This window comes from Macrotis lagotis, chromosome 1 (assembly GCF_037893015.1).
Source record: "Macrotis lagotis isolate mMagLag1 chromosome 1, bilby.v1.9.chrom.fasta, whole genome shotgun sequence".
NCBI lineage: Eukaryota > Metazoa > Chordata > Mammalia > Peramelemorphia > Peramelidae > Macrotis > Macrotis lagotis.
The window spans coordinates 411840203-411866829 of NC_133658.1; the positions used below are offsets into that span (position 1 = coordinate 411840203).

The window sequence follows — 26627 nt, forward strand, 5'->3', positions numbered from 1 at the left end:
ATGAAAATAAGTAACAATTTAGAATTCCCTTTAAAATAATGGCAATCATGAACTGATGCTGAGTGAGATGAGCAGAACCAGAAAAACACTGTACACCCTAACAGCAATATCAGTGCAACAATCAGGGACAATTCGGGGCTCTCTGCAATGGAGAATACCATCTGCATCCAGAGAAACAACTGTGGAGTTTGAACAAAGACCAAGGACTATTACCTTAAATTTAGGAAAAAAAAACCCTGATACCTTATTGTCTGATCTTACTATCTCTTATACTTTATGTTTCTTCCCTAAGGATATGATTTCTCTCTCACCACATTCAATTTAGATCATTGTATACCATGGAAACAATGTAAAGACTGACAAATTGCCTTCTGTGGGGGGTGGGGGGAGAGAAGTAAGATAAGGGGAAAAATTGTAAAATTCAAAATAAATAAAATCTTTAATTTAAAAAATAAAATAAAATAATGGCAATCTTCTAATTACTTATATTATATTAACTCAGCCTATTAAGGGAAATTGTTTTGTTTTTGGCTCAAAGTAATCTATGATACAACAAAAAAAATCATACTTTGATAAGTTTTTAACTCTTTGAAATCAGTGTATGTAAAAACCAAACTGGAATTCCCTAAATTATAAGAAAATTTTATAAGTAGATTTAAAAAATAACAAAAATTAATTCCAGGGGCAGCTGTTTGGCAAAGTGGATAGAGTACACTGGAGTCAGGTGGACCTGAGTTCAAATCTGGCTTCAGGCACTTGATACTTACTAGCTGTGTGACTTTGGGCTTAACCCCACTTAACCCCACTGCCCCACAAAAAATCCAATTCCAATCAAAGCTATCACATAACTAAGAATATAAGCTGTATCACATATTATATATTCAGCAGGGATATTCTAATTTATGACATTAAAAATTCTGCCATGACTAACTCTGAAAAGAAATATGTTGTAGTACCTACCTTTATAACATGCAAGTGTAAGAGCACTCTCTTTGAATTCATTTGAGTGAGTGTTGATGCCAGCGCCATACTCCAGAAGAACTCTGGCAACTTCCACATGACCAGCACTGGCTGCTTCCATTAAGGGGGTATGTCCATTTTCATTGTGATCCTCTATATTAGCTCCTGCTTTCAGTAGCACTTTCACGATGTCCACAAATCCCCCAGCACAAGCATATGTTAGTGCTGTGTTTCCTAGCAAATCAGGGGAAAAATCAATTAAAATATATTAATCATAATCATAGCTGAGATAAACATTCCACCTTCTTCCTAGGAGAAGCACCTTCAACTTACTTTATTTGTATTAAGCAGAGGCAGCAAAAACTAGATAGCAGCAGGAAATGGCTTTTATCAAAGCTATTTTCTTAGTAGAAGCAATTTTTTAAGTTTTTTATCATCTATACCACACCATATAGCACTTGATTTATGTACCATAATTTCATAACTTGCTTTCTATTTAACTTATCTCAATTTCACAAAAATTAGTCTGAACTCTTAAACTAGATAGTAAATTGATTTTAAGACTTCAACAGGGTCTAGTATTAGATGCACAATAAGTACTAAATAGTTTTCTCAGTTGATTTAAATAGTATCATTTTTATAAGTTTAGCTATGTCTATACTAAATCTTAATTTCAATTAGCCAATGTAAAAACAGGTTAAAAGATTAATCTATGTGGCATATGTTAATGTGGATTAACTACTATAAAAACTGAAAGGAAATGTTTTAATTCTATCAAAAGCAAAAAGATCCCCAAAGAGTTGTGGTTTAAGTGAAATTTATCTTTTGTCAAATATATTACATATGCTTTGACAATACATACCTGTGGAAGACTGGGCATTGACATCTGCACAATGAACAAGCAGCAGCTTTACAATATCTACATAGCCTCCACTGGCAGCTGCCATTAATGGAGTTATGTCTCCTTTATTCCCTCGATCTTCAACGTTTGCATGCATAGCAAGCAATACCTTTTTTAAAAAAATTCAAAAATAGTCATGTGAGCTTCACAACCATTAAGAGTTCATAATATTTTTTCTGAAACCATAAAAATTAGGGTAATTTTCTTTTTCCCTTTAGTATGTAAATCCAAGGAATAGAATTCATTATATTTTCTGTTTGTTTTTTAAATTGAGTATCTCTACCTCCTGCCTTTTCAAGCTGGAGAAACCAATACCCTGAAGCCCACACTCTTGACTGATCATTTCCTTGCTCAGAGTAACAATTCTTGAGGGCCCCTAGTTACACTCACTTCAAATCTTGCTTGCTTCACTCTCTGGACTTCTGTCTGATACACAGTAAGTACTAAATAATCAATGTCAACTATTCAAAAGCTGTCAAGTTAGATTCACTAACACAGCACTTTTTGCCCATAAATGGAAGCAATTTGTTTTCAGCCTCCAAGTACTCTTCCCACTAAATTATTTATAGAGTACATATCTACGTATGTAATAGCTACTATGTGGAAGTAGACTTTTTTTTGTTGTTTTTTTTTTTGCAAGGTGATGAGGTTAAGTGACTTGCCCAAGATCATTCAGCTAGGTAATCATTAAGCATCTGAGATGAATTTGAATTTAGGTCCTCCTAACTCCAGGGTCAGATCCATTGTGCCACCTACATTTCTTTTAAGTGGTTAGTTTCCATAATGAGAGGAGAAAACTAAAACAGAACTTATTCTTTTTTTTGGAATATTGTTTTATTTTTTCAATTACAAGCAAAGATAGTATTCAACATTTGACTTTTTGTAAGTTTTTGAATTCTACATTTTTCTACTTCCTTCTCTTCCATCTTCCCTTCCCATAACAGCTAGTAAGTTGATAAAGGTTATATGTGTACAATCATATTTAACATATTAGAACTGATTACAAGTACAGATAAATTACTCTTATCCTTTTAGTTTAAAAATTGTACCAAAAAAATTTCTATATAATATGCTTCTTATCTTTTTTTTACTCTCATGTGTTAGATTTATATGATATTTGGGTGAGAAAATATGAATGATATGTAAATATGTAAAAATAACTGATTTTATTAGTATTAAAGAAACAAAACTATATCCTCTAATTATTTCTTCTTAAAATCAAAGAAACAGAGTCAGCTAGGTGGTGCAATGGATAGAGCAACAGCCCTGGAGTTAGGAGGACCTGAGTTTAAAATCTGGCCTCACTTTTATTACCTAGCTGTATTATCTTGGACAAGTCACTTAACCCCATTACTTGCAAAAACCAAAAAAAAAAAAAACCCAAATAAACTAGGATATAAAAGCAATGGTAAAAATCTTCTTAATATGAACACTTCTACTTACTTGTGCCAGTTCATAGTACCCTGCTGAACAGGCCAAACAGAGCAAACTTTCTCCTTCTTCAGTATGTTCATTTACACTTCTTCCTTCATCTAGCAATTTACGAACAGCATTCACATCCCCATCTGAGCAAGCCTCTGCCAAACTGCGACTAAAAAATGAAAATCAAAGAATAAAGAAATGTTCAATAAATAACTGCTAAAGTTCATAATGCTATAATGGGCTAAGGATAATATTGAAGAGCCAAAATTATTTTTTGAAAGTTTCTAAACCTTTGCTACAGTCATTATAAACTACTATGCACAAATGGTTCAAAGTTTAAAACAAAATAAAAATTCAACTCTTAAAAACATGTTTATTTTTAAACAAAGTAGAAACAGATGAATTTCTTTAATGTGTATTTCTATTTTTCTTTCTATTCAAAATAGCACATTTCATTTACTAGCCAAAGTATCAGTACACGTATAGGAAGATCTACTTAGAATCCAGAAATTAAACTAAAACTTCAATTTCTAGAAAGGCAATTTTCTTTGAGGGCAGGGATGGTACCCAACTCAAATTTGTTTCTATTACAGTGCCTAAAATATAGGAAACATTCAAGTTAACAAAATTACAGCAATGACTCAAGTTAAAGTCTATTCGTTTCCCTAAATAGATAAAATATTTAACAAGAACTTTTCTTCTTAGAAGCAGCCCACAAGAAAAACAACTGCTCTCAAATTATCAAATACATACTTGTCTACTTGTCCTGCATTATGACTGTTCTCTGCTCTCATTCGTGTCAAAGCAGCAGCAGCTTCATCCAACGCACAGCTGACAGAAGAAGTCAGTCTTCGGAGCACTTCAGGATCTGCGAAGGCTTTACCATCGGCAGTTGACAATTTACCAATTCCTTCAGAGTATGTTCATCAAATGGGTTAGTACAAAAAAAGAATCACACAAAAGATGCACAATTTAAAATTTTCATTCACATGCATGATTAGTCTCAAATAATTTATAAACATGCTAGAAAATGACATTCAACAATCTAACTTATAAAATTTAAAAGTATGATTTACAAACAAGGCATAAGTAATAAAATTCAAAACAAGGCAAAATATTTTAGTGTAAACCACTTGTCTTAAGATTATTATGCTTCAAAAACTCAGGCTACTAGATTATTTAAACTAAAATTTAGTGATAAATTAAGCAAAAAAAAAGTCCTTTAAGAATGAAATAAAAACTTTCATTGTGCAAGTGGGTTGAGGGTGGTATATGTGCAAGGAAGGGTAGAGAAAAATTTTTAAATAAGTGCTTAATTTTTCATATTTAAAATGCTGCTATAGTTAACCCTCTCAAATAGTTATGCCCACACTTCCCCATTCAAAAAAAGAGGACACCTGAGTCTCATAAAGTTGAGCTGCAATTGTGTTACTTACATAGCCAGAGAAAAATGCATCAATGAAAGAGAAATTCAGCTTAGTTTTACAAATTCAAACATTAACTACTGCTTACCTAAAGAATATCAAAGCAGGTGTGGCCAAACACTATGTTTTGGTATTTAATTTTCATTTTAAAATCATACCAATCAAAATTATACAAGTTATTATTATATACACTAGCTGCTAACTCTAAATATGTACTGTAACAGAAGTGGCATAGTTTATAAACTTAGTTTATAAACTAATGGCAGATAATATACTAGTGGTTCATTTCCTTATTAGGCAGAATTTTTCTCCTCTAAGATCTTTATCTTGAAAGGTGGTATAGTTTAATGGGGAATGTACAAGACTGAATATCAGTATACAAAAAAAGCTATTAAAAACCCAGCTTTGTCACTAATTTTATATAACTATAGGAAAATGATTTATACCTTTCTTTGTGACTTTCTTAATTATGAGTATAACACTAATCTTCTACTACATTTAAACCATCAGAAGACAAGAATATTTGCCAAATGCCTTGTATTTGCATCCCCACAGATTAGCACAACGCTTATAAGAAACCTTTAAACCTTTTCATTCATTCAAATGCACGGCATTCTTTAACAGGTGAAATAAACATAAAGCATACTTTATACAGAATCAAAAGACCCAGAATAATTTGCAGGATAGGTCAGTCAGTCAGTCAATTAACATTTACTAAGCACTTTTATAAATATGCTAAGTACTGGGGAGACGAAAAAAGAGGCAAAAGTCCATCTTGTCCTTCCTTTTAATACTTCTCCAGTAGGAACTTCCCTGTGGCAATAGTATACAACATTTACCAAATTCTCATCTTTTGGTAAAATGTTATGGGTAACCATCTTCTAAGCTACATGTAGCATCATCTATTCAACAATGATCTCCTTTTACATTAGCTTATCCTGTTTCATATTTTCTCCCACTGTTTCCATGACACCCAAACCTGGCAAATCAATTTCCATTCTCTTTCACTGAGACTACAGATTAACAAGTAAACAAGTGATTTCCACTGGAAACAGTCTAACCTAACAGTTTATCTATGTTCTACTATTGGTTCTACTTTTTAATATCACCTTTTAAAAAATCAACTACACTATGCTGATGGGATTCTTCCATTTTTGGAGATGGGAAAAAACTCAACTCGACAAGTGACATCCAACAATTCCTGAAGTCTGAAAAGATTAATCCCACCATTACAATTCATTATAAACTTCTCATAGATTTAATTCAACCTTCATTTTAAGGATCAGGAAAATGAGGCCCAGAGGTATTATATGATCTGCTCAAGATAACAAACCATAAAAGGCAGAATGAGGACTGTAGTCCAAGGTTTGCTAACTACAGCTCTATTTCTCACTGTACAATGAAATCATCACTTCCTATTTTGAACTTTGAATTTGTACTTTCCCCCTATATTTAGCCTTGTAGTAAAGTTACACTAAACTAACAAATACATCTTAATCTTTTAAGAAATCCAGAGTGCCTACTCTTAGACCTTGCAAGTAGTAAAAAAAAAAGCAACCCAAATGAGTAAATATGAATTGATCATCTACATTAATATCTTTAACATTAGTACTGAAATACTAGTTAATAGTAACCAGTGATGAACCGAATTCAATGTTTAAAGATAGCAGAATCAGTTAGCATAAGTTACTAAAATTTTCTAGGATTCAAACACAAAGGATGAACCAGATACAAACAATATTCACTGTACCACTAACAAAGATTTAGAAAGAGTGGTACCTATCTCCATTTCAAATTCCTGTGATTCACCCATGTTTATGTGTGTGTATACACATACACATATATACATATATGTATATATGTGAAAGGAGATAAAGAGAAGACTGCACCAAATGCCAGATAGGTCAAACTACATTAAATTTATTAAGACTATCATAAGCTGTGATTTACATAAGGCATTTTTCCTGCTTATTCATAATCTGACAAAATTCAAATAAGAAATGGCACTCCCAATAAATTCTATTGTAACTAAATGAAATTGACTATATTTTAATAGGAAGAAGCTGTTTTGATTACTGACATGGGAATTAATTCAAATTTCCAAAACCACAATTGCTGTCTCATTATTTTAAATGAAAATAATTATTTCACCAAAGATGTTAATTTCTTCTTTTTTTTTATTTTTTGCAAGGCAAATGGGGTTAAGTGGTTCACCCAAGGCCACACAGCTAGGTAATTAAGTGTCTGAGGCTAGATTTGAACTCAGGTATGCCTGACTTCAGTGCCAGTGCTCTATCAACTCTGCCACCTAGCGGCCCCAAGATGTTAATTTCTTTACAGGAAAAAAAGAAAACTGATCCAGCAGTTATCTGCTGAGCACTCTAAAATTTATCATAAACACTAAATTCAACACAACAAATCCTGACAACAGGTAAGAAAATGTACGAGGAACTGGGGATACAGAGACAATTATGAAACAATCGCTGAACCTAAAGCAGCTGACATTCTATTGAGAGTGAGGGAAATGGAGGGGAGACTTCATATCACTTAAGGTATGTCTCGCTTGAGAAGGTACCACTTGGGGGTGCAGTTAGGTGGCTCAATGGATTAGAGCACTGGTCCTGGAGTCAGAAGTACCTGAGTTCAAATCCGACCTCAGACACTTTCTAATTACCTAGCTGTGTGGCCTTGGGCAAGCCACTTAACCACATTGCCTTAAATAAAATAAAAAGAAAAGAGAAGGTACCACTTGAAAATATGAAGAAAAGGTAAGCAAGACTAGGGAATGATGTTCTAGGGTACAAAAGAAAGGAGAACCAATCCATGTTTTTAAAAGTGCTTATTATTGTACTAGGTTGCTAGAGATACAAAAAAGGAATTCCTATCTTCAAGTATTACCTTCCAATGCAGGAGAAAAGCATCTAGAGAAGTTTATGTAGAATAATATAAAGAATACCTATAAAGAGAATAAATACAAAATAGTTAAATATGAGATAGTTTCTGAGGAAAAGTATCAGCACTGGGGGGGAGAGGGGGAGTCAAGAGAGGCTTCAATAGAAAGTGGTAATTGAATTGTTGCATCTTAAAAGAAGAGATTTCATGAGACAGAGGAGAAGAGGAAAAGACATGAAGGACTGCCTGTGCAGGAGAAAGAGTGTCATATGTAAGGAAGAGGGAATAGCCAGTTTGACTGATCACAGTATATTTATTGTATAGAGTTTATAATAACATCCAATGAGGTTAAGCAAGATAGTCTGGAGTCAGGTTATGAAGAGTTTTTAAAACTAAAGACTTTATATTTGACCTTGCAGACAATGAGAAGTCACAGGAATCTGAGGTTTTGAGGGGTGTCAGATCTGTACTTAAGGAAAACTACTTGGACAGCAGGAAAAAGGATTAAGAAAACAAAGAAATTTGAGGCAAGAAAAGCAATTAGGAGGGCATTCTAATAATTTAGGCTAGAGGGCTTGAAATAAGGTGTTGGCTATGTAAATGTTTTGGAAAAAGTTCATGATAAATTTTCTTAGAAAGTAGAAAGGAGGGGCGGCTAGGTGGGGCAGTGGATAAAGCACCAGCCCAGGAGTCAGGAGTACCTGGGTTCAAATCTGGTCTCAGACACTTAATAATTAGCTAGCTGTGTGGCCTTGGGCAAGCCACTTAACCCCATTTGCCTTGCAAAAAAAAAGAAAAAAGAAAAGAAAGGAGAAAGGAAGGCCTTCTGACTAGATAAGAAATACTATGGTGAAGAAGAGGATGATGCTTGGAACAGTTGCCAACAGGATTTATGCTTTAGAAAGTAAGGGGAAAATAAAAAGGACTGCCTTAAAGAGGTGACAGTCAGTTGAATTAATGTGACAAATTTGTAATTAGTAGCTATTTAACTTTGATAATTATTTAACTTTGTCCAGTAGCATTCAGCTGTAATCAAGTAGGAATGGAAAAAGTAGACGATAAGTACAGTAAGCCAGAGTTAGGATCTAGCAAAACTGAACAGAGGGCAAAGGAATTTAAAGGTAGATGACAGTGCATAAATAAGCTACATAATCACAGAATCAAAACTGTGAGGCCAGAAAGTTTTGAATTTTGGAGGCCCAAAGTTATGGTGGGGACAAAGTATATATTTAGCAGGACTGAAGCAGAAGGAGAGACATAAGGACTAGAAATTAGAATTTCATAGAGACAGCAGTAATGGGTGACAGGCAGATGCTCTGACCATTCAATATCAATGGGTGAGTAAAACAATAAAGATATGGATTAAAGAAACTGACTAGACAGATGAACTAAAGAGGTTCAAGGGCATATGGAAGTTCTTCAAGGATAAGAGCAATGGCTAAGATGAGTAGGAAGAAAATGAACCTGGTGTTGAGCTCCTTGAGAAAGGATTAAGAATGATTTAGAACAGATGTTCTAAATCTTTTTGGTTTCACGGACTCCTTTGTCAGTCTAAAGAAATCAATGAGTGCCTTCTCAGAATATTTGTTTTTCTTACTCATCGTAGCTCAGTGATTTCAGAGGCATGAGAAAAAGTGCATCTGGAAAGAGAGTGAATAGGAATAAAGTTTCTTTTGAAGAAAGTCAGGTTTCCATGAATACAAGGAAATGGAAAGAGGAGGAAGCAAAAGCGATCTAGGATGAAAGGGAAAAGGGGGTTCAGAGAACTCAGGGCAGAAGTACAAAAGGGCAAAAGAGGAAAAACATGGAGGGGTAGGCCAGATAGTGACAACAATATGAGGAGAACCATGAAGGAGAAATAATTTTTTCTGAATTATAAATTAAGTGGAACTAGGCCTAGGCAGTTTACCCACCATAACATGAGGGAAAGATATGAGTGATTAGAACCTCTATCTTTAAGAATCTTCTGTTGTGGAAGCAGCTAGGTAGCACAGTGGATAGAGTACCAACCCTGGAGCTGGGAGGACATGAGTTCAAATCCAGCCTTAGACAAAAAAATAGTTGCCTAGCTGTGTGACCTTGGGCAAGTAACTTAATTCCATTGCCTTAAATAAAAAAAATATAAATAAAAAAAGAATCCTCTGTTGTTTCAGCACAGAATTGGTGGGTTTAAGCTTCTCTGACTGGTTATTTCAAAACAGAGTAGAAATGGAGATGAGTACAGAGGAAGCAGTGAGTTCGATTCAGGTACTTAGATTAATGAAAAATTGATGCTCTAGTCTCTTAATGAAGTTGAATTCATGCTTCACAACAGCCATTTAGCCCCATTCCAAGACAGTGGAGAATAAGGAATAAGCAGCATGGAACATTTCAGAGACTTCATAATAACAAGCCCTCAGGTACCATAAGCTTACTGAGAAGAATGATCTGAGATATGCATAAATGCCCTTCAACTTCTTCCACACACATCGAAGATTAGGAATTTGTGAAAGATTTCAATCACCTTCCAAGGTGTCCTTTATTGCCCTAGGCTCCCTAAGGACCAGATCTCTTAATAGCTCTGAGGTTCCAGGAGTAACAGATTCACAAAGTACTCTCCATAGTTAAATGATATGAATGAGCAGAGCTCAAAAGCAGAAATGAAAACTATCAACCACTAGAAAAAATGCTCTAAATTATTTTTAAAAAGAACTAAGCAATCTAATTTTGAAATAAAAATTTTATTTTGAAACAAATTTTTTATCCTATCTTTATTTGCTTTGTAGATTAAAAAATACACATCAACTAATACCATGGTCCTTCATGGTATTATTAAATCCTAAGTCTTTATAGTGTTAAAACAACTCTGAAGTTCTACCTCAAGCATCCAACCAAGTTAATGCCCTGCTGTATAGACAAGGAAAATAACTCTGAAATTAACATTCTGAATTTTAATTAAACATTTAATGAGAAAAATAAGCTAAATATGCTATAGACTCACAGCTTCACATACAATCGTTTTTCTTTATCCTATGTTGCATATGGAAATGAGCACCTTATTTAGTGTTTGTTAAGAACAGAATCCTTTAAAAACTTAATAAACCACTATGGAGTTGTGAATTAGTTCAACCATTCTGGAATGCAATTCAGAATTATACTCAAAGTCATTATAAACTGTGAGTGACTTGAGGTTCAGGAAATAGGCCATATTTACCTCAAAGATCATATAAGGAGGAAAAGAATCCATATGTAAAGAAATATTCACAGTAACACTTTATGGTGTATAGCAAAGAACTGAAGATTAATGAAGTGTCTTAGTGGAGAATAACTGAACAAATTATAGTTTATGAATGCAATGGAATATTGCTGTGATAAAAGAAATAATGAAAGGAAGAAATTCAGAGAAACCTGATAAAGACTTATACAACCTTTTGAAACAACCAGATAAAGTAAAAGAAAACAACCTGAAAGACTTAAGAATTATAACCAATACAATGACCTACTGTAATTACAGACTACTGATAATGAAATATACTTTCCCCACTCATTGTCAAAAAGGTGGGCTAGAGGTGTAAAATAAGACATCTTTTCAGATATTGTCAATGTGTGCATTTATTTTGCTTGACTATAATTTGTTTCAAGGGGAATAGAGGATGGGAAGGGTAGTGATAATGATGCCAAAAATAGAAAGCAAAGAGCATCAATTAAATATTTAAAGAAGACAAAAGAAAATAGAAAGACTCAAAGAGAACAGATTGAAGATTAGAGGGAAGACAGAAAAGTATGTCAGCTCTGGAATTAATTTGTTGAATTGTTATATGCTTTTAAAAAACTCAAGGTATACATTACAGAAATTTGTGGTTTCATATACAATTTCTTTCTTATGTATGAAAATATTCATTTTTTGATATGCCACAAAAGTTCATAATAAAATTAAAAACAAACAAACAAAAAATCCTTAGCACCAGTCTTTCAGCTTCATCCCAAGATAAGAGTGCAGGGCAGGCAGTAAGACACATTCAGAAGATTTCCCATTCACATGGAGTTCACCTCCCAATCTGCATGAAGAAACACAGTCCCCTTTCCTGCCCCTCCAGTACTTTTGTTATTTTGTGTCTCAGGATCAGTAATGATGTGAACCCCATTTGGAACAAGTACTTTTCAGCCTAGTGTCTTGAGGACTGGGTCTGTGATGAATGTGAGCTCCCTTCAGAGTTGAGTATTCTATAGACCTTTGTCACTATCAAATACCATTTGCCCTCTCTGAGTCGCATAGATTTTTATACTACTTTTACATATAGACATATTTGCATATGCATGTGTATACACACACACACACACACACACACACACACACATGCTTATTCCATATTGCCTTCCAAAATGGATGAAATAAAAATACATACACATATTTCTCCTCTTACATATTTGTCTTGTTTTCTACTTGGCTATAAAAACTTCTTGAGGGTAAGGACAATATCTTATCTCAGGAGCATATTTTCCCATCACCTACCTCAATCTATCCATCTATTTCCATAAAAGCAGACTTTGTTTAAGCAAACTCTAAAACATTTTATTTAGTCACCTATAAAAAGGCTTTGTTTAAGGTTTTTCCTACTTCTGCCTATTGCCATTTTCATTCTTTACCAAATTAACTTGGTATTTTAAAAGAACTTGACCTTCAATTTTTCAAACCTGGATTTCCAAGTCATGTGTACCAACCCCAAACAATTCCATTTGACCTTTCATCTCCAAAACTGTTCTAAACATAAACATCCGACTTAGCCATCTCATTTATTATCTTTAATCTAGTGTGATAATTTTATTACTTTCAAAGGAAGTGACTTTCCTTGTACACAGCACTTGATATTGTTCGTTGACAAAACCTAGCTGGCTGATCAAAATAGTGCATAGCAGGCACCTCAAAAATGTTGAATGAATAAACAGTTTTGATTTTAAATATTTAATAAATTTTCATCTGTCTTCAACAAAACTTATCTCCTTCAGGGGCAGCTAGGAGGCACAGTAGATAGAGCACCAGTCCTGGAGTCAGTCCAAATTTAAATCTGGTCTTAGACACTTAATACTTGGGCAGATCACTTAACCCCATAGCCTTGCAAAAATCCAAAAAACAATCAAAAAACAAAACAAAACTGGTCTACTTCACCCATAAAGTTATTCTTATATCACCTGTAACCAACTAGTCATTGGTTATCTTTTATCTAATTAATGTGTCCTTTAAATTACCTAAGGATAGTCAAGACAGGAAATTCCTATAAAATGACTTTTCTTCCATAACTTTTGCCTTGCTATTTCTTCAAAATCCTTCTCATCAGGGAGGCTAGGTGGCGTAGTGGATAAAGCACTGGCCTTGGAGTAAGGAGTACCTGGGTTCAAATGTGACCTCAGACACTTAACCTAGCTGTGTGGCCTTGGGCAAGCCACTTAACCCCATATGCCTTGCAAAAAGCTAAAAAAAAAATCCTTATCATCACTAAATTCGTTTCTTACAGGTTAAAAAAAGGACAATTCTGGAAGGTTATTTGATATTTTTTTCCCTGATAGTCCTCTGATGCTTCTACATGGTTTGGAGGTGACTTTGGATACTTGGAAGAATAAACCAGAAGACTGCAAACTCTTACCTCACTCTAATCAAACTAAAAAGGCTTTGAGTCTAGTCCCAGCAAAGAACTACATCAAGAGACTAAGCCAAGTATAACGATGTTCATCAAAAGCAGGCTGAGCATTATATGATAGGAATTATTTGCCAATGGCAACCCTATGAAACAAGAAAAATAAAGAAATGAACCCTCAATTATATGCAATCCCTGTTCATTCTACAGTGCTGAAGCAGAATATAGGACAGAATGCCAAGATTTATGTAGCTTACAGTTTACCTAAAAAAGATGAATTTAACTCTGGGTAATCTAACTATGAGATTGTTCAATGATCAATGAATTGAGTGAGATACTACTGGAAGAGATGAACAACACCAAAATTAGTAAATTTAGAACATCAATATTAATATTCTCACTATAAATAAGAAAAAAGAGAATGGCTTACAGATTCTGCTTGAAAAAATAAATAAAGCAGCTGATAAGAGTTTAGCTTCATCATGCACCCAAAGGCAATAAAACATCATTCAAGTAATGTGGTCATCTCACTTTGTGGTGTACATGATAAATTTAAGTAACAGTCATTATTAAAATGATTGCAGCTTATAAGGGAACCACTATTGAAAAGGTAAAGTCAAAGAGAAATGCAACAAAAATTTTCCAAGATCCACTAGAACAAGTTAAAATATATCTTGAATATATCTTCAAACTTAGATATAACATGAATGCAAAGATGACCAGAGGGAAGGGATGTGGTGGTTTCAGATTATGAAATGAAAGAAATCAAAATCAGGTGAAATCAGAAGATTTGTGTTCATACAATATTAAATGCTTTTGTCCCTAAAGAGCTGGAAGATACTGGATATGGCAAATACTGAATAATATGACATACAAAAGAAACTGACTATTTTTTACTACACTTGATCTTAGCCAAAAAGGCCGAGAAGCAATGACTATATTTTTAACATTCAGAAAAGGAGTGGCATCTAGGTGGCAGCAGTGGATAGAGCACTGGCCCCAGAGTCAGGAATACTTGAGTTCAAATCAGGCCTCAGACACTTAATAATTACCTAGCTGTGTGGCCTTGAGCAAGCCACTTAACCCTATTTGCCTTGCAAAAAAAAAAAGAATGTCAGAAAAGGACTGTTTGGAACTCAAAATTTTAAAAAATGAATGAAAAAATCATTTTTAAATATTAAGCAGGGGGATAAATAAACTACTAAATAAATTCTAAAACAACCCAAAAAACTGGTTAATGAATTATTCCAACTGAACCACACACACACACACACACACACACACACACACACGGAAATCATTAAAGGCCAATGTTAAAAACGAATAAATTTTGAAATTCAAAAATGAAAAGACAGCTTAAATTTGGTCTATTCAAAGAAGCTGGTGATTTTTTAAAAATGGGAAATGAACAAAGGTAAAATTTAAGACTTATTGTTACCTTTTGTTATAGAAGTTTATCCAGTGTAGAACAATTACCACCAAGGTGACCAAAAGAACCCAAAAGCCTCTGTAGCCTACAAATATCTGACCTCATTGCCAAGCAGAAAGAATTGGCAAGACAAGAGTATGCTACTTTAGAATATAAATTAGTAAAGATTCATTAAAGCAAAGGATCATGAAAGACTATAAATAATGTCACCTCACAAAACAAGGGAAAAAATGAAGTAAAAAAGAAATCTTCAGAGAGTTTGGTGTGAATCAGTTTTTCTCTAAAGCTCCTAAATAAAACTGAAGGGAGGATAACAGAAAACAGATAGAACAGTCTATTCTCATTATGGGCAGCAGAATCATACTACACACTCAAGGAAATGGAAATGACATTTAGATAAATTAATAAAAAGTAGTTAGATCAGACTAAGTACGATTCAAATCTCTGTTCTATAAAACATAATTTTGAAAGCATCAGAGAATCAATTTTCAAGACCTCAAAAGAAGAAAATACAAAATGACTGTGTAGATGGATGGGATTATAGGGGGAGGGGAGGAGAGAGTAACTATATTATTAATAGTCAAACAAGGTAAATGAGAATGGTCAGTAACCATCAATCCAGAGGTATATTTTCTAATCTCCAGAAGATCTTTAAGAAAATGATCTACACATAAATCAAAGATTTCCCTGATACAAATATGGAAAGAGAATAAATATGCTTTCACAAATCATTTTCTATAGCAGATTACATCTTCACAGTCACACAACTGATGGAAAGGCATAGAAAAAATAAGATCCCATAGTATATACTATCTTTTTAAAAAAGTATTTGAACTTTTAAGGCAAAATGCATTCAATGGCTTCTTCCAAGGAAGTATCTTCCACATAGCTAAAATGGCACAGTGGATTCAATATTGGGTCTGGAGGTCAAAAAATCTGAGAATAGTGTGATCCCAGACACTATCTATATATGTAGCCCTTTGGCAAGTCACTTAACCTCTTTTTTGCCCAGTTTCCTCAAATGTAAAATGGGGATAATATGGACCTCCCTCCCTCCCAGGGTTGTTGTGAAGATCAAATGAGATCTCTCTAAAGCATTTCACACAGTGCTTAAACAAATGCTAGTTTCCTTCCTTTTTTTTTTCCATTCACAGACTAAAAGAGAGCTTGGCAGAACAGACAGAGCCCCAGGAATTGGAGCCAGGGATGACGTAGGATCAAATTTTGCCTGTGACACATACTGGGGCTTTGACAATACTGGTAATTCAACAAACTTCTTAAATTTAGGAATAATAATATGGCTGCAACTTCCAGGATTGATGTTAGGCTCAAATGAGATTATATATATAAAATACTTTTCCAATCTTAAATTATCATAGAAGATCAGTTTTTTGTTATCATACAAGATTCTTTGGTAGGTATAATAACCAGAGGCAACTTTGTTCAATAACCATGTATCATATTAAATGAGGCATATAACAAAGGAATAAATGCTTACTAAAGAATTTGTCCCTATCATGGAGGATAATCTTCACCATTTTCAATGTTTTATGCTCCTCGAGATACCACTATTTGTACAAAACTCTGTTATATCAGGACCCAGAATACTAGTACAGATAGTCCTCAACAAAATCCAAAAGATGAAGAGATGGGCCTAATAAACTATTCAGAAATATCTAAAGGATGAAAAAATGCCTATTGTCCAGACATGCAGTTAAATGAACAAACATTAAATCAGTTCTCATTAGTACATTTCTTAAAGACAGGCACTGCAAATGGACAGTAAGTTGGGTCCAGAAATGAACAAAAAAGAAAAGATCAGATTATATTTGGAAGAAATATACAGTGCTTTCTTTCAATGCACTCAAGATGCTCCTTGACCAAAAAATAAATATCTCTTTTTCTCTATGATGTTGTATGGTGGTAAATCAAGTAAAACCAGGATCACTTGTACACAAGAAGCAGAATAAAATGTCATCCAGAAAATGTATGATGAAAAAAGGTGGGATGGTCATGTAGCAAGATCAAGGAATAAAAGATGGATAGTCCAAATGGCTACAATAGTACCCAGACTATGTTAAAAGACCTAGAGGGAAGGCTTCATGCCTCCATACTGGGCAGATCCTCTCAGCAGAATTTATTCCAATAAATTACATGGACAAGAACTGAACAGGATGAGAAGGCATGGATGGGTTGTAATCTGCATCCTTAGATAAAATGCCCACATCAATAAGATCCATTGAAGTAATGAAGTATTAATAGTTGGCATTCTAAATATTTGTGCTAACTGCCTTGTAATGATATTTTTTAACATTATATCTTTTCTGCATCTTTGCTCATTATCTGACACAATTTTAAAAGTAGACATTCCTAAACTTTAATTTTCAAGACAGTTTTCACTATCAAATGGTTCTGTACCTGAGAAGAGTAATTGTCTTAAATCAAGTACAACTATTTTTAAATTTTTCTGCATTTCAAAGTATAAGGTTTTATTATTTCATTCTTAAATAAAATCTACGCTGAAAGCTACATCTAAGTATCCATAAGATTCTTTAAGATTACAAATATTTATCAAAAATTTTGAAATGGAAGAATGAAGGGGGTCAAAACTAGATATGTACCCTCTGAGGTTCTTATCCAGTTCTAGATCTATAATCCTATGAATTTTTGAAGTGGATTTTATTAATGGCATAATTGTTAGATTATGAAGTTAAGCTGTCTCTTCTCAGGGTACCTGCTGACATACTTCAATACTTCAAAAGATGCATGATTCTATTCGTGTGGGTGGAATTCCCTCTGCCTATGCATATTGCAACCCCTCCATACCTTAGTAGACTGTTTCATGAATTGCTGTAGCCAAAAAATTCATCACCTGGTGTCCAACCTTCTGGTGATGAGCCTCTTCGAACTTAGCTAGGTTGGTCCATGGATGACAGATATAGAGTCCATTCAAAGGGCCCATACTTGAAGCCTTTCCAGCTTGGTAGGACCTGCCGGAGCTTGCGCTCTGCTAGCAAAACCTTCAAGAACCCAGGGTCACCTGTAGGCCACAATGAGGCATCGGAGTAGGACTTTAGTGGAGACCTGCTGACAAAAGTGACATACTTATGACACGTTCCTATATGGCTCCTAAAAAACTCCCCAAGATTCTGCTTAACATCCTGAATAAGAAACAAATCAACACATAGTGAGTATATTACTAAATGATTCCATGAGTTCTAAACTTTGCATCAAAATAGCACAGGAGCACTTCTGACTAAAAGTTGAATTATGAAGGTATTATTTCTAGTCTAAATCTGAAACTATAAGCAAAGGAGGAAAATCACAACATTTTTGATTCCCTGGATTCAGTCTGAGATGAATTAGATCCTCATTTCCACCCTAGAGAAGAAGTGAATCATCACTAGGGTCAACCACAAAGCTGATTTAGCTTCCTAGGAACCATCCAGACAGGTATAATGTTCCCAAAGAGAAATGACTGTAATTGTCTGACCTTAGTCTAGATCTCCATCACTGGCATTCAGTCAAAACTTGATCAACTTTCCTGGTGAAGTTTTGTAAACCCTGTCTCCTCCCTCCCCCCCACACCAAAAATAAATAAAATCAAATGATTAGATATCAAAGAAAAGGTAAATATTTTCAAGCACAAAATATCATCATGCAAAGTCACCTCCTTCTCAATAAGTTTCAGCATCAACTTGACAAGATAAAAATTTGGGCAAAAAAACATAACTAGTCAGAAACATTTTCCTACATTAGCCATAATAATGTATGTGGCTCATAACAATATTATTATCTAGATTTAGTCCTTTTGGAAAAAAAAAATGCTTTGTTAATAGTGGCCCTTTTAGAAACTTAATAATTAAATCTATATTTTAGTCATGATTCAAGAATGATCTTGTTGAAATTTGTTCTATAAGGAATATTTATTAATAAACCAATTATCAAAATGGAAAGGACTATTCATAATTGTTTTCTATATTTGAAAACTTTTTTCTATACTGGAAGAGGAGTCACCTTTGAAGAAGTTATTATTCTTTACTTCTGATAAGATACAGCTGCTAATCTATTAATAACAGTAATACTTTTAAACTAGATCCTATCTCATAATCAGTGTTTCAAAATCATTCTAAAAAAGATGTTTTCTGTGCCTCACCATTTATCCTTTTTTAATTTTTTTTTATTTATTTAAGGCAATGGAATTAAGTGACTTGCCCAAGGTCACACAGCTGGGTATTAAGTGTCTGAGGCAGCATTTGAACTCAGATCCTCCTGACTCCAGGGCCAGTGCGCTATCCACTGTGCCATCTAGCTGTCCCTCACCATTTATTCTTAACTAAAAATAACAGAAGGGGAATTAAAACAAGCTGCTTTACTTGTAGTTTCGCCCATTTGTCATAGAAGATGTAAAGTAAATAAATATTCACCACAAAATCTCTTATATTTAAATTTTTTAAAATAATTTAAATTTTTCTTAAGTAAGCCCCAAACTACAAGTTTGGTAATAAATCAAATTCAAATGCTCTATTCAGACTAGCTTAAAAGATCTAATTTATAGAGCCATCCACTAATTCATCAGTGAAACCACAATCAGAAAATCAGTATTGCTGTAATCTTGCCTGTGCTTTTCCACGATAGTATATAAATAAGATCCTAAGTAAGTGTACATTTTAATATTTATTCATTTCCTACTTATTCGTTTCCTACTTTGTGCCCCTTTTTCCCTTCCATACACCTCTTATCATTATTTGACCATGTTAAGCACTGCACTGTTTATATACTTTAATGTTTCTAAAACCTTTTTTCACAAGGATCCTGTGCAGTAAATCATACAAGTATCACCACTATTTGAAAGTTGAAGGGACTAAAACATAACAGGATTAACAGCTACTCTCATGCTAAGTCTAGTATTCTTTCCACTTTTATCATCCTACTTTTTATGAGATTTCTCTGACAAATATTTCCACAATATATAAACCAAAGCCTAACATAAAGATGTAATAATATTATTCAGTGAATTACCCATTTAGAAAAGTTGCTCCTATGTAACTGCCCACTGTAGTGTCATTTTACATAACAGCTTTATTTTCAGGGAATTAAAGACATTTAAGTGGGGTATATACCTCAAATACTTAGTATGCTTATAGGAGCTCATTAAAGAAGATTAATAAGCTACAAAATTTCCTTCTCTTACATATAACATTATTTCTTTTTTAAAAATAAAATATATAAATATGAAATTATTATGTATACAGGGCATAAAAGACTAATTTTAACTAATAGTTAACCTCTAAAGAAAGCTTATCTTTCAATTTGATGGAAGCTTCATATAGAAAATAATTGAAGAATTATTAAACTATAATTAAAACTGCTAATTGTGCATTATCTTTAAGAAACATGCTTCATACATTTAACATATTTCTCTTATTGTCTTTTTTCATTTTTAAAGATTGTGGGGCCTTTTTTATAGTTTACAAAGTCTTGTGTATCTTTTTAAAGGTTTATTATAAATTTAACATTAACAAAAGCAATTATACTTGCTTTGTAACTTTTTTGCATTTGAAAAACAATGAATTTTAACATAGGACATAATTTGTGGGAAATTTCTCTCTGGGTCTACATAAGCTTTCATCATTTATCCATCCAATTCATCATAATTAGCATGCAGTCTGTTCTGGTTCTGATTTTTATATTCTACATTATTTCATCAGTCTTCCTAGATTTCTTTATATTCCTTTCAGTAACTTATTATTAATTATCCTATTAAAAGTTTTATTTCATTAAGTAAACATAACAATATATTCAGTTATTTCCACATTCTTATTATTTCTGTTCAACTGTGTCCTAACTATTTGTGATACCATTTGGAGTCTTCTTAGTAGAGATAGTGAAGTATTTTGCCATTCCCTTCTCAGCTTGTTTTATAGATGAATATATATGTGTGTGTGTGTGTGTGTGTGTGTATATGGCAAATAGGGTTAAGTAACTTCACCAGGGTCATATAACTAGTGTCTGAGGTCAGATTTAAACTCATAAATGGCATTCTATCCACTCCACTATCTACTTGCCCAATTCTTATTATTGGATGGACACACAAACATGGACACAGACCCAGACACATAAGACAGCCAGACACACACACACACACACACACACACACACACACACACACACACGCACACGCACACACACGCACCCACCCTTATCAAATTGACGAAGTGCTAAGATAAATATATTTGAAGAGATACTACTTGTTAAAAAAAATCATCTCAAGGTTACAATTTCATACAAAATGTTTAAAGTGCACTTATTCATCAAAATATCAGCAATGAATTTTATTTTTTCAACAAATAATTTAATTGGCATAAGGTGATGCCTCAAAGCTGTTTCAATTTTCGTTTCATTTTTGTCAAGGATGACTTTTCAAATGATTTTTAAAAAGTATCACATATTGCTCTTTTGGAAATCTATGTTCTTAATCTTTGACTTGGCTTTCTTTTTATGTAATTAAGTCCATTAGTCTTATCTCCAATAATTTTTTCTATTTAATATATACTTACCCCCTTTCCTCCAGAAGTGATATAGATACACCATTCTATTTTCTTTTATTTTTGCAATAGGTTTCAAAACAATGTTCAAGTCTATAAACCTCATTATTTTACTTGGTATATGTGACCACTAGATTAAATCTATTTTCTATCACATTGCTAACCAGTTTTCTCAATATTTATTAAAAGTTTAATCCTTTTCCCAACTTGTGTTTTACATAGACTGACTACACATTAGTCTTCTGTATATTTTGATCGTGTTGCATGAGTTTGTGTCTTTTCTAAAATCAAGTATCAGAAGATTTTTGTTATTTGTTTTGTAAGATGCTTTAAAGTCTCAAGATACAAGTCTTTTAATTAACTTTTACCTCAAACTGTGTTCCTAAATATTTTTGTCTTTAAAAATATGTTTAGTGCTTGCTTAGCATCACTTAAAGAGTTTTCAAAAGTTTTGGTTTATTTTTTGCAGATTAATTTATTCCAAGGAAAATATCAATTTGTTATCATGATTACACATAAAAACATATGGGATTATATAAATCAAAGTCAAGGATTCTTCAATTTAAAAAGAAGCAGCTTCCATTTAATTTCTATTTCATAAAGTTCTAAGAGCAAAGGAGTTTGCCATTAGAAAGACAGTACTTTATACTATTATTTAAAAAGCTAAACCCAGAAGTCACTAATTAAAATTTAAGGTATTCAAAAGTTTCATATTATCTTTCATTTTTTCAAAGGTAGAACTTTCTATGTTCAAATTAAACAAATTTGAACATATTCTTATTAACTAGAAAAGTTTAATTAGTTCTATTATAGATAGCTAACAGTTTATATGTACATAAAGTGAAAAAAACACTTTCAAGGATAACATGAGAATGCAAACAAAGTACCTGCTGCTTCCAACAATGCTTCTAATCTTGCTTGCGTCTCCGGATCCACTGTGCGTAAATCTGTCCCTTCTGCCGCACTCGATAAGAATAACTCTGATGTTGTTTTAAGCACTGGGTTATCCAGATCTTCTTGGTCCAAAATAAATGACTCAACCTGTTGGAGAATTAAAGATTCAAGCTCCATTAAACAGATTTTATTAATATCTAAAATTATCATCTGACAATTTTCCCTGTAAACTTGAGTTTAAAGGAGGCACATATTTGCGTCTGTATATGAGAGAAAAAGCAAGAGGGGAGAACAGAGACAAATACAGAGACAGAGAAATGCATGGTGTAGACTCATAGGGATAAAAAGAAACTTTGAGTAAACACCAAATTAATTTTGTCTACAGTTAGAGATTAGTGAAAATAAATATGTAATTTCCTACCATACAAAGATATAGAAACTCCAGGTTAAAAATCAATTATCTGGGGCTGCTAGGTAGTGCAGTGGATTGAGCAACAGCCCTGGAGTCCTGTACCTGAGTTCAAATCTAGCCTCAGACACCCCTAACTGTGTGGCCTTGGGCAAGCCACTTAACCCCACTGCCTTGCAAAAAACTAAATAAAAAAAAACCCAAACAAACAAAAATCAATTATCTGACATCTTAATAGACATATCATCAAAATACTTAAGGAAATTTAACAAACAAACCTCACAAAATTTGTTAATTGCAATAAATTCAATGGGCATTTTCTTTAAGAAAAATGTAAATCAAAGTTTGGATCAAGCAATTTGACTGGCCTCTTTCCCTGATCTGCCCCAATGGTGGAAGTCAACAAGCATTTATTTAAGAGCAACAAGCACAACAAATACTTATTGATTACCACCAACAGGGCAGATCAAAGGGAAGAGGCCAGTAAGTTAAACTGCTTGTTACCCTTATTTTATTTAAGCACTATGCTCCAGAAGGGCATCTAGGTGACATAGTGGATAAAGTGCTGGAACTGGACTCAGGCAAACTCATCTTTCCGAGTTCAAATCTAGCCTCAGACATTTGCTAGTGACCCTGAGGCAGGTCACTAACTCTGCTTGCCTTGATTTCCTAAATCTATAAGATGAGCTAGAGAAGAAAAGGGAAAACCACTCTAGGATCTTTGTCAAAAAAAAAAAAACTCAAATAGGGCAGCTAGGTGGCATAGTGGATAGTGTGCCAACTCTAGAGTCAGGAAGACCTGAGTTCAAATCCAGACTCAGACACTTAATTACCTAGCTGTGTGATCTTGGGCAAATCACTTAATCAAATTTCTTTGAAAAACAACAACAACCGAAAGAACCCCAATGGGGTCACAGAGTCAGATACAACTGAAAGACATGTTTCCGTATCTGTGCTAAGTAAAATTAGCCCCTGTCCTCAAAAAGACAAGAAAATAAATAACCATATACTAGATGCATATAGAGCAGAAAGAAGTTAACCTGAGACAAGAAAGCTCTAGTCTCTGAGGAGATCAAGGGAGGAAAAAGCTTCCTGGAGAAGATGGCATTTAAGCCAAGTCTTAGAAAAACACAGCAATTCTAAGAGGTGGGAGTGAGAAGACAGAGAAAGCATTCTAGGCAAAATGACAGCTAGTACAAGGGCAAGGAGATAGACACAGTATTATGTACAAGGAAGGTAGACCAGTATGATTGGAGTTTATGGAGAAGTAAAATCAAAGACCAGAAGCATAAGGAATGTTCAGGTTGGGAGGATCTTAAAAAGACAGCAAAAGCAAAGAGGGATGAAAATAACTATGATCTATAATTCATAACCTGTGCTTTGGATTACACCAAAATTAATTAATTCTCTTCTTCCAAATATCACAATTCTTACTTCAATTGACTATTAAGAAATTGCATCTGCCCTATATGATGATTTATGATTCACAATGAATACCAAACAGTTGCTAGTCCTACCACAAAAATAGGTATCCCATAAAAGATGGTAAACATCAGAGAGATTGGAAATTGTCTAGCTCTGAACCATCTGGGGAGTACAGCAATTTTAAATAACCAATCTTTAACTTCAAAACTACTAAAATAAAATCATGTACTATGTAGCAAAGTTATTTAAGATATAATTACAAATGACAGACAAAGAGAACTCCATTTTGAATCTGGGCCATTGGGATAAATGTAGCTTACCAGTTGTCAAAATGACCTCGCTTGGTAACTTCTTGTACAACAAAGCTTGTTACAAGCACACGGAAAGGGAGTTGAACATCTTCTGGGCGACTTACCTTTCTGTTCTGAAGATAGACTAAACAGTATTTCAAACAAATTAAATAAAACTATCGAGTCTTATGATTTCTCTCTCATCACATTCAACTTAGATCAATGTATACCATGGAAACAATGTAAAGACTAACAGACTGCTTTCTGTGGGGGGGGGTGGGGGAGGAAGCAAGATTAGGGGAAAAATTCAAAATAAATCAAGTCTTTCTTTTATTAAAAAAAATCCCTATCAATTCTATTATTAGAACTAAAGAAGGGGTGGCTAGGTGGCACAGTGGATAGAGTGCAGGCCCTGGAGTCAGGAGTACCACAGTTCAAATCTGGCTTCAGACACTTAATAATTACCTAGCTGTGTGGCCTTGGGCAAGCCACTTAACCCTATTTGTCTTGCAAAAAACTTAAAAAAAAAAGAAAGAAAAAAACAACTAAAGGCTGTATATTTTTTTTTTGCAAGGCACATGCACATTGTAAAATTGGGGGAATTAGTTAGGAAAAGATTTTAAGAGAGAACAACGACTAAACTAGGGTGAGAGCAGAAATGGAGAAGGAATGGATACAGGATACACTGTCATAGTAAAATGGATTGGTTTTGGCAACTACTAGGATGATGATGATCATGATAATAATAATAATGACAATGATAATAACACCACCTAATATCCAACCTCCTCGTAAATAGGAATTGCTTCTTTTTTTTGTACCTGTAACTCCAGAGCTTATCATAGTACCTAGGACAAGGTAGATACTTATTAAATACTTACTAACTGGTTGAGAATATTAGGGAATGAAAGTGAGGGAACAAGGAAAAGGAAGGAATCAAAGATAACTTCAAGGTTTTGAATTTGGCAAGAAGGATGGTGATACCAATAACAGAAATAGAAAAACAGAAAGAAAAATAAGGATCTGGGGAATAAGTAAGGAAAATAATGAGTCATATTTTTATATTGAGTTTCAAGTATGATAGGCCATCCAAGTTGTGATATTCAGTGGCCAGTTACCAATGCAAGACTAAAAAGTCAAGTAGATCAAATCTGGGGATCATGTGCATAGGGGATAACTGACATTAAGGAAACTGAAAGATGAGCATAAATTGAAGGAAGATGAAAAGAGAGGAGAGATCGGACAGAAGAGAAGTCTTGGAAAGTATCTACATTGAAAAAAGAGCACAGAACAAAGTAATCAAAAACTCTTCCCCCCATTACTGAACATAGCACTTATAGTTTTAAGGTCATGTAGATCTGGGTGGTGAGAAATAGCTTGACATAGAAAGATCATTTGGGATTGAGTTATGCTCCCCCATGAAGCATGCTACATGACCCCAGACAAGTTTCTTCATGTCTCTTATTTCCCATCTATAAAAGGTAATATAGGTCTTACCTATTTCACAGAAGTAGTTCAAAGGAAATAAGTCATCTTGTCAGTCAGTCAACAAGCATTTATTAAGTGCTTATTCTGTTGGATACTGTGTTAAATGTTATAAAGGCAGGCAAAAATAGTCCTTGCCCTCTAAGAATTTCCATCTAAAAACCCATAAAACAACTGGGCAGATAAGATACAAATAACAGCTATAGCTGGGGGGGGGGGGGTTAACCTTGGGGGGTCTATGAAGTTATTTTTGAAAACCATTCAACATAATTAGTTTCATTTGTAATTCTTATTTTACTTTATATCATTTAAAAACATTCTGAGAAAGTGGTAATAGACTTCAAACTGCTAAGGAGGTCTATGACGGGGAGGGAAAAAAAAAAATTAAGAGTTCCAGAGTTAGAAGAACCAGAAAAGCCTCCTGTCATAAGTAGGATATGAGTTAAATTTTGAAGGAAGACATGGAATCTAAGATGCAAAGATAAGAAGGAAGAGGCTTCTAGGTGTGAAGAAGAAGATGATCAGTGTCATATTCAAGAAGTCACATAGAGATGAAAGAGTAAGAAAACTGGAAAGGTGGAATGGGAGGTGGGAGGGTGGAAGGAGGTTATGTAAGAGCTTTAAATGCCACACCAAAGAATTTTTATTTGATTCTGGAGTTACAGAGATATTTGAGCTTGATGAGTGGACACAAATTGACATTATAGGAATTCATCCATTCAACAAACTTGAGACTAAGTGCCAGACAGAGGATATAAAGACAAAAATACGTACTGCCCTTAAGGAATTTAGATTCTACTGGAGAGAAATAACATGGGTAAGGGGGTGTGTGTGTGTGTGTGTGTGTGTGTGTGTGTGTGTGTGTGTGTGTGACAGCACTCATGCACAAAGATTCAACAAGAAGAGATGGAATAGGGGCAGCTAGGTGGCGCAGTG

General features: G+C 34.0%; 1 protein-coding gene across 7 annotated transcripts in view; it reads right to left on the reverse strand.

The window, feature by feature from the left end:
• Positions 1–26627, reverse strand: part of ANKHD1 (ankyrin repeat and KH domain containing 1) — a 129900-nt gene that overhangs the window by 81910 nt on the left and 21363 nt on the right. For 6 of the 7 annotated variants that reach the window (XM_074212820.1, XM_074212822.1, XM_074212819.1 and 3 more), the window contains exons 2-6: positions 22076–22229; positions 4037–4193; positions 3305–3452; positions 1823–1970; positions 961–1194 (exon numbers count right to left, since the gene is read on the reverse strand). In XM_074212820.1, coding sequence (XP_074068921.1) covers positions 961–1194; positions 1823–1970; positions 3305–3452; positions 4037–4193; positions 22076–22229 — 841 coding nt within the window. Of the gene's footprint in view, positions 1–960; positions 1195–1822; positions 1971–3304; positions 3453–4036; positions 4194–17512; positions 21977–22075; positions 22230–26627 lie in introns of those variants that run through there. The other variant, XM_074212821.1, reaches the window with a different exon arrangement.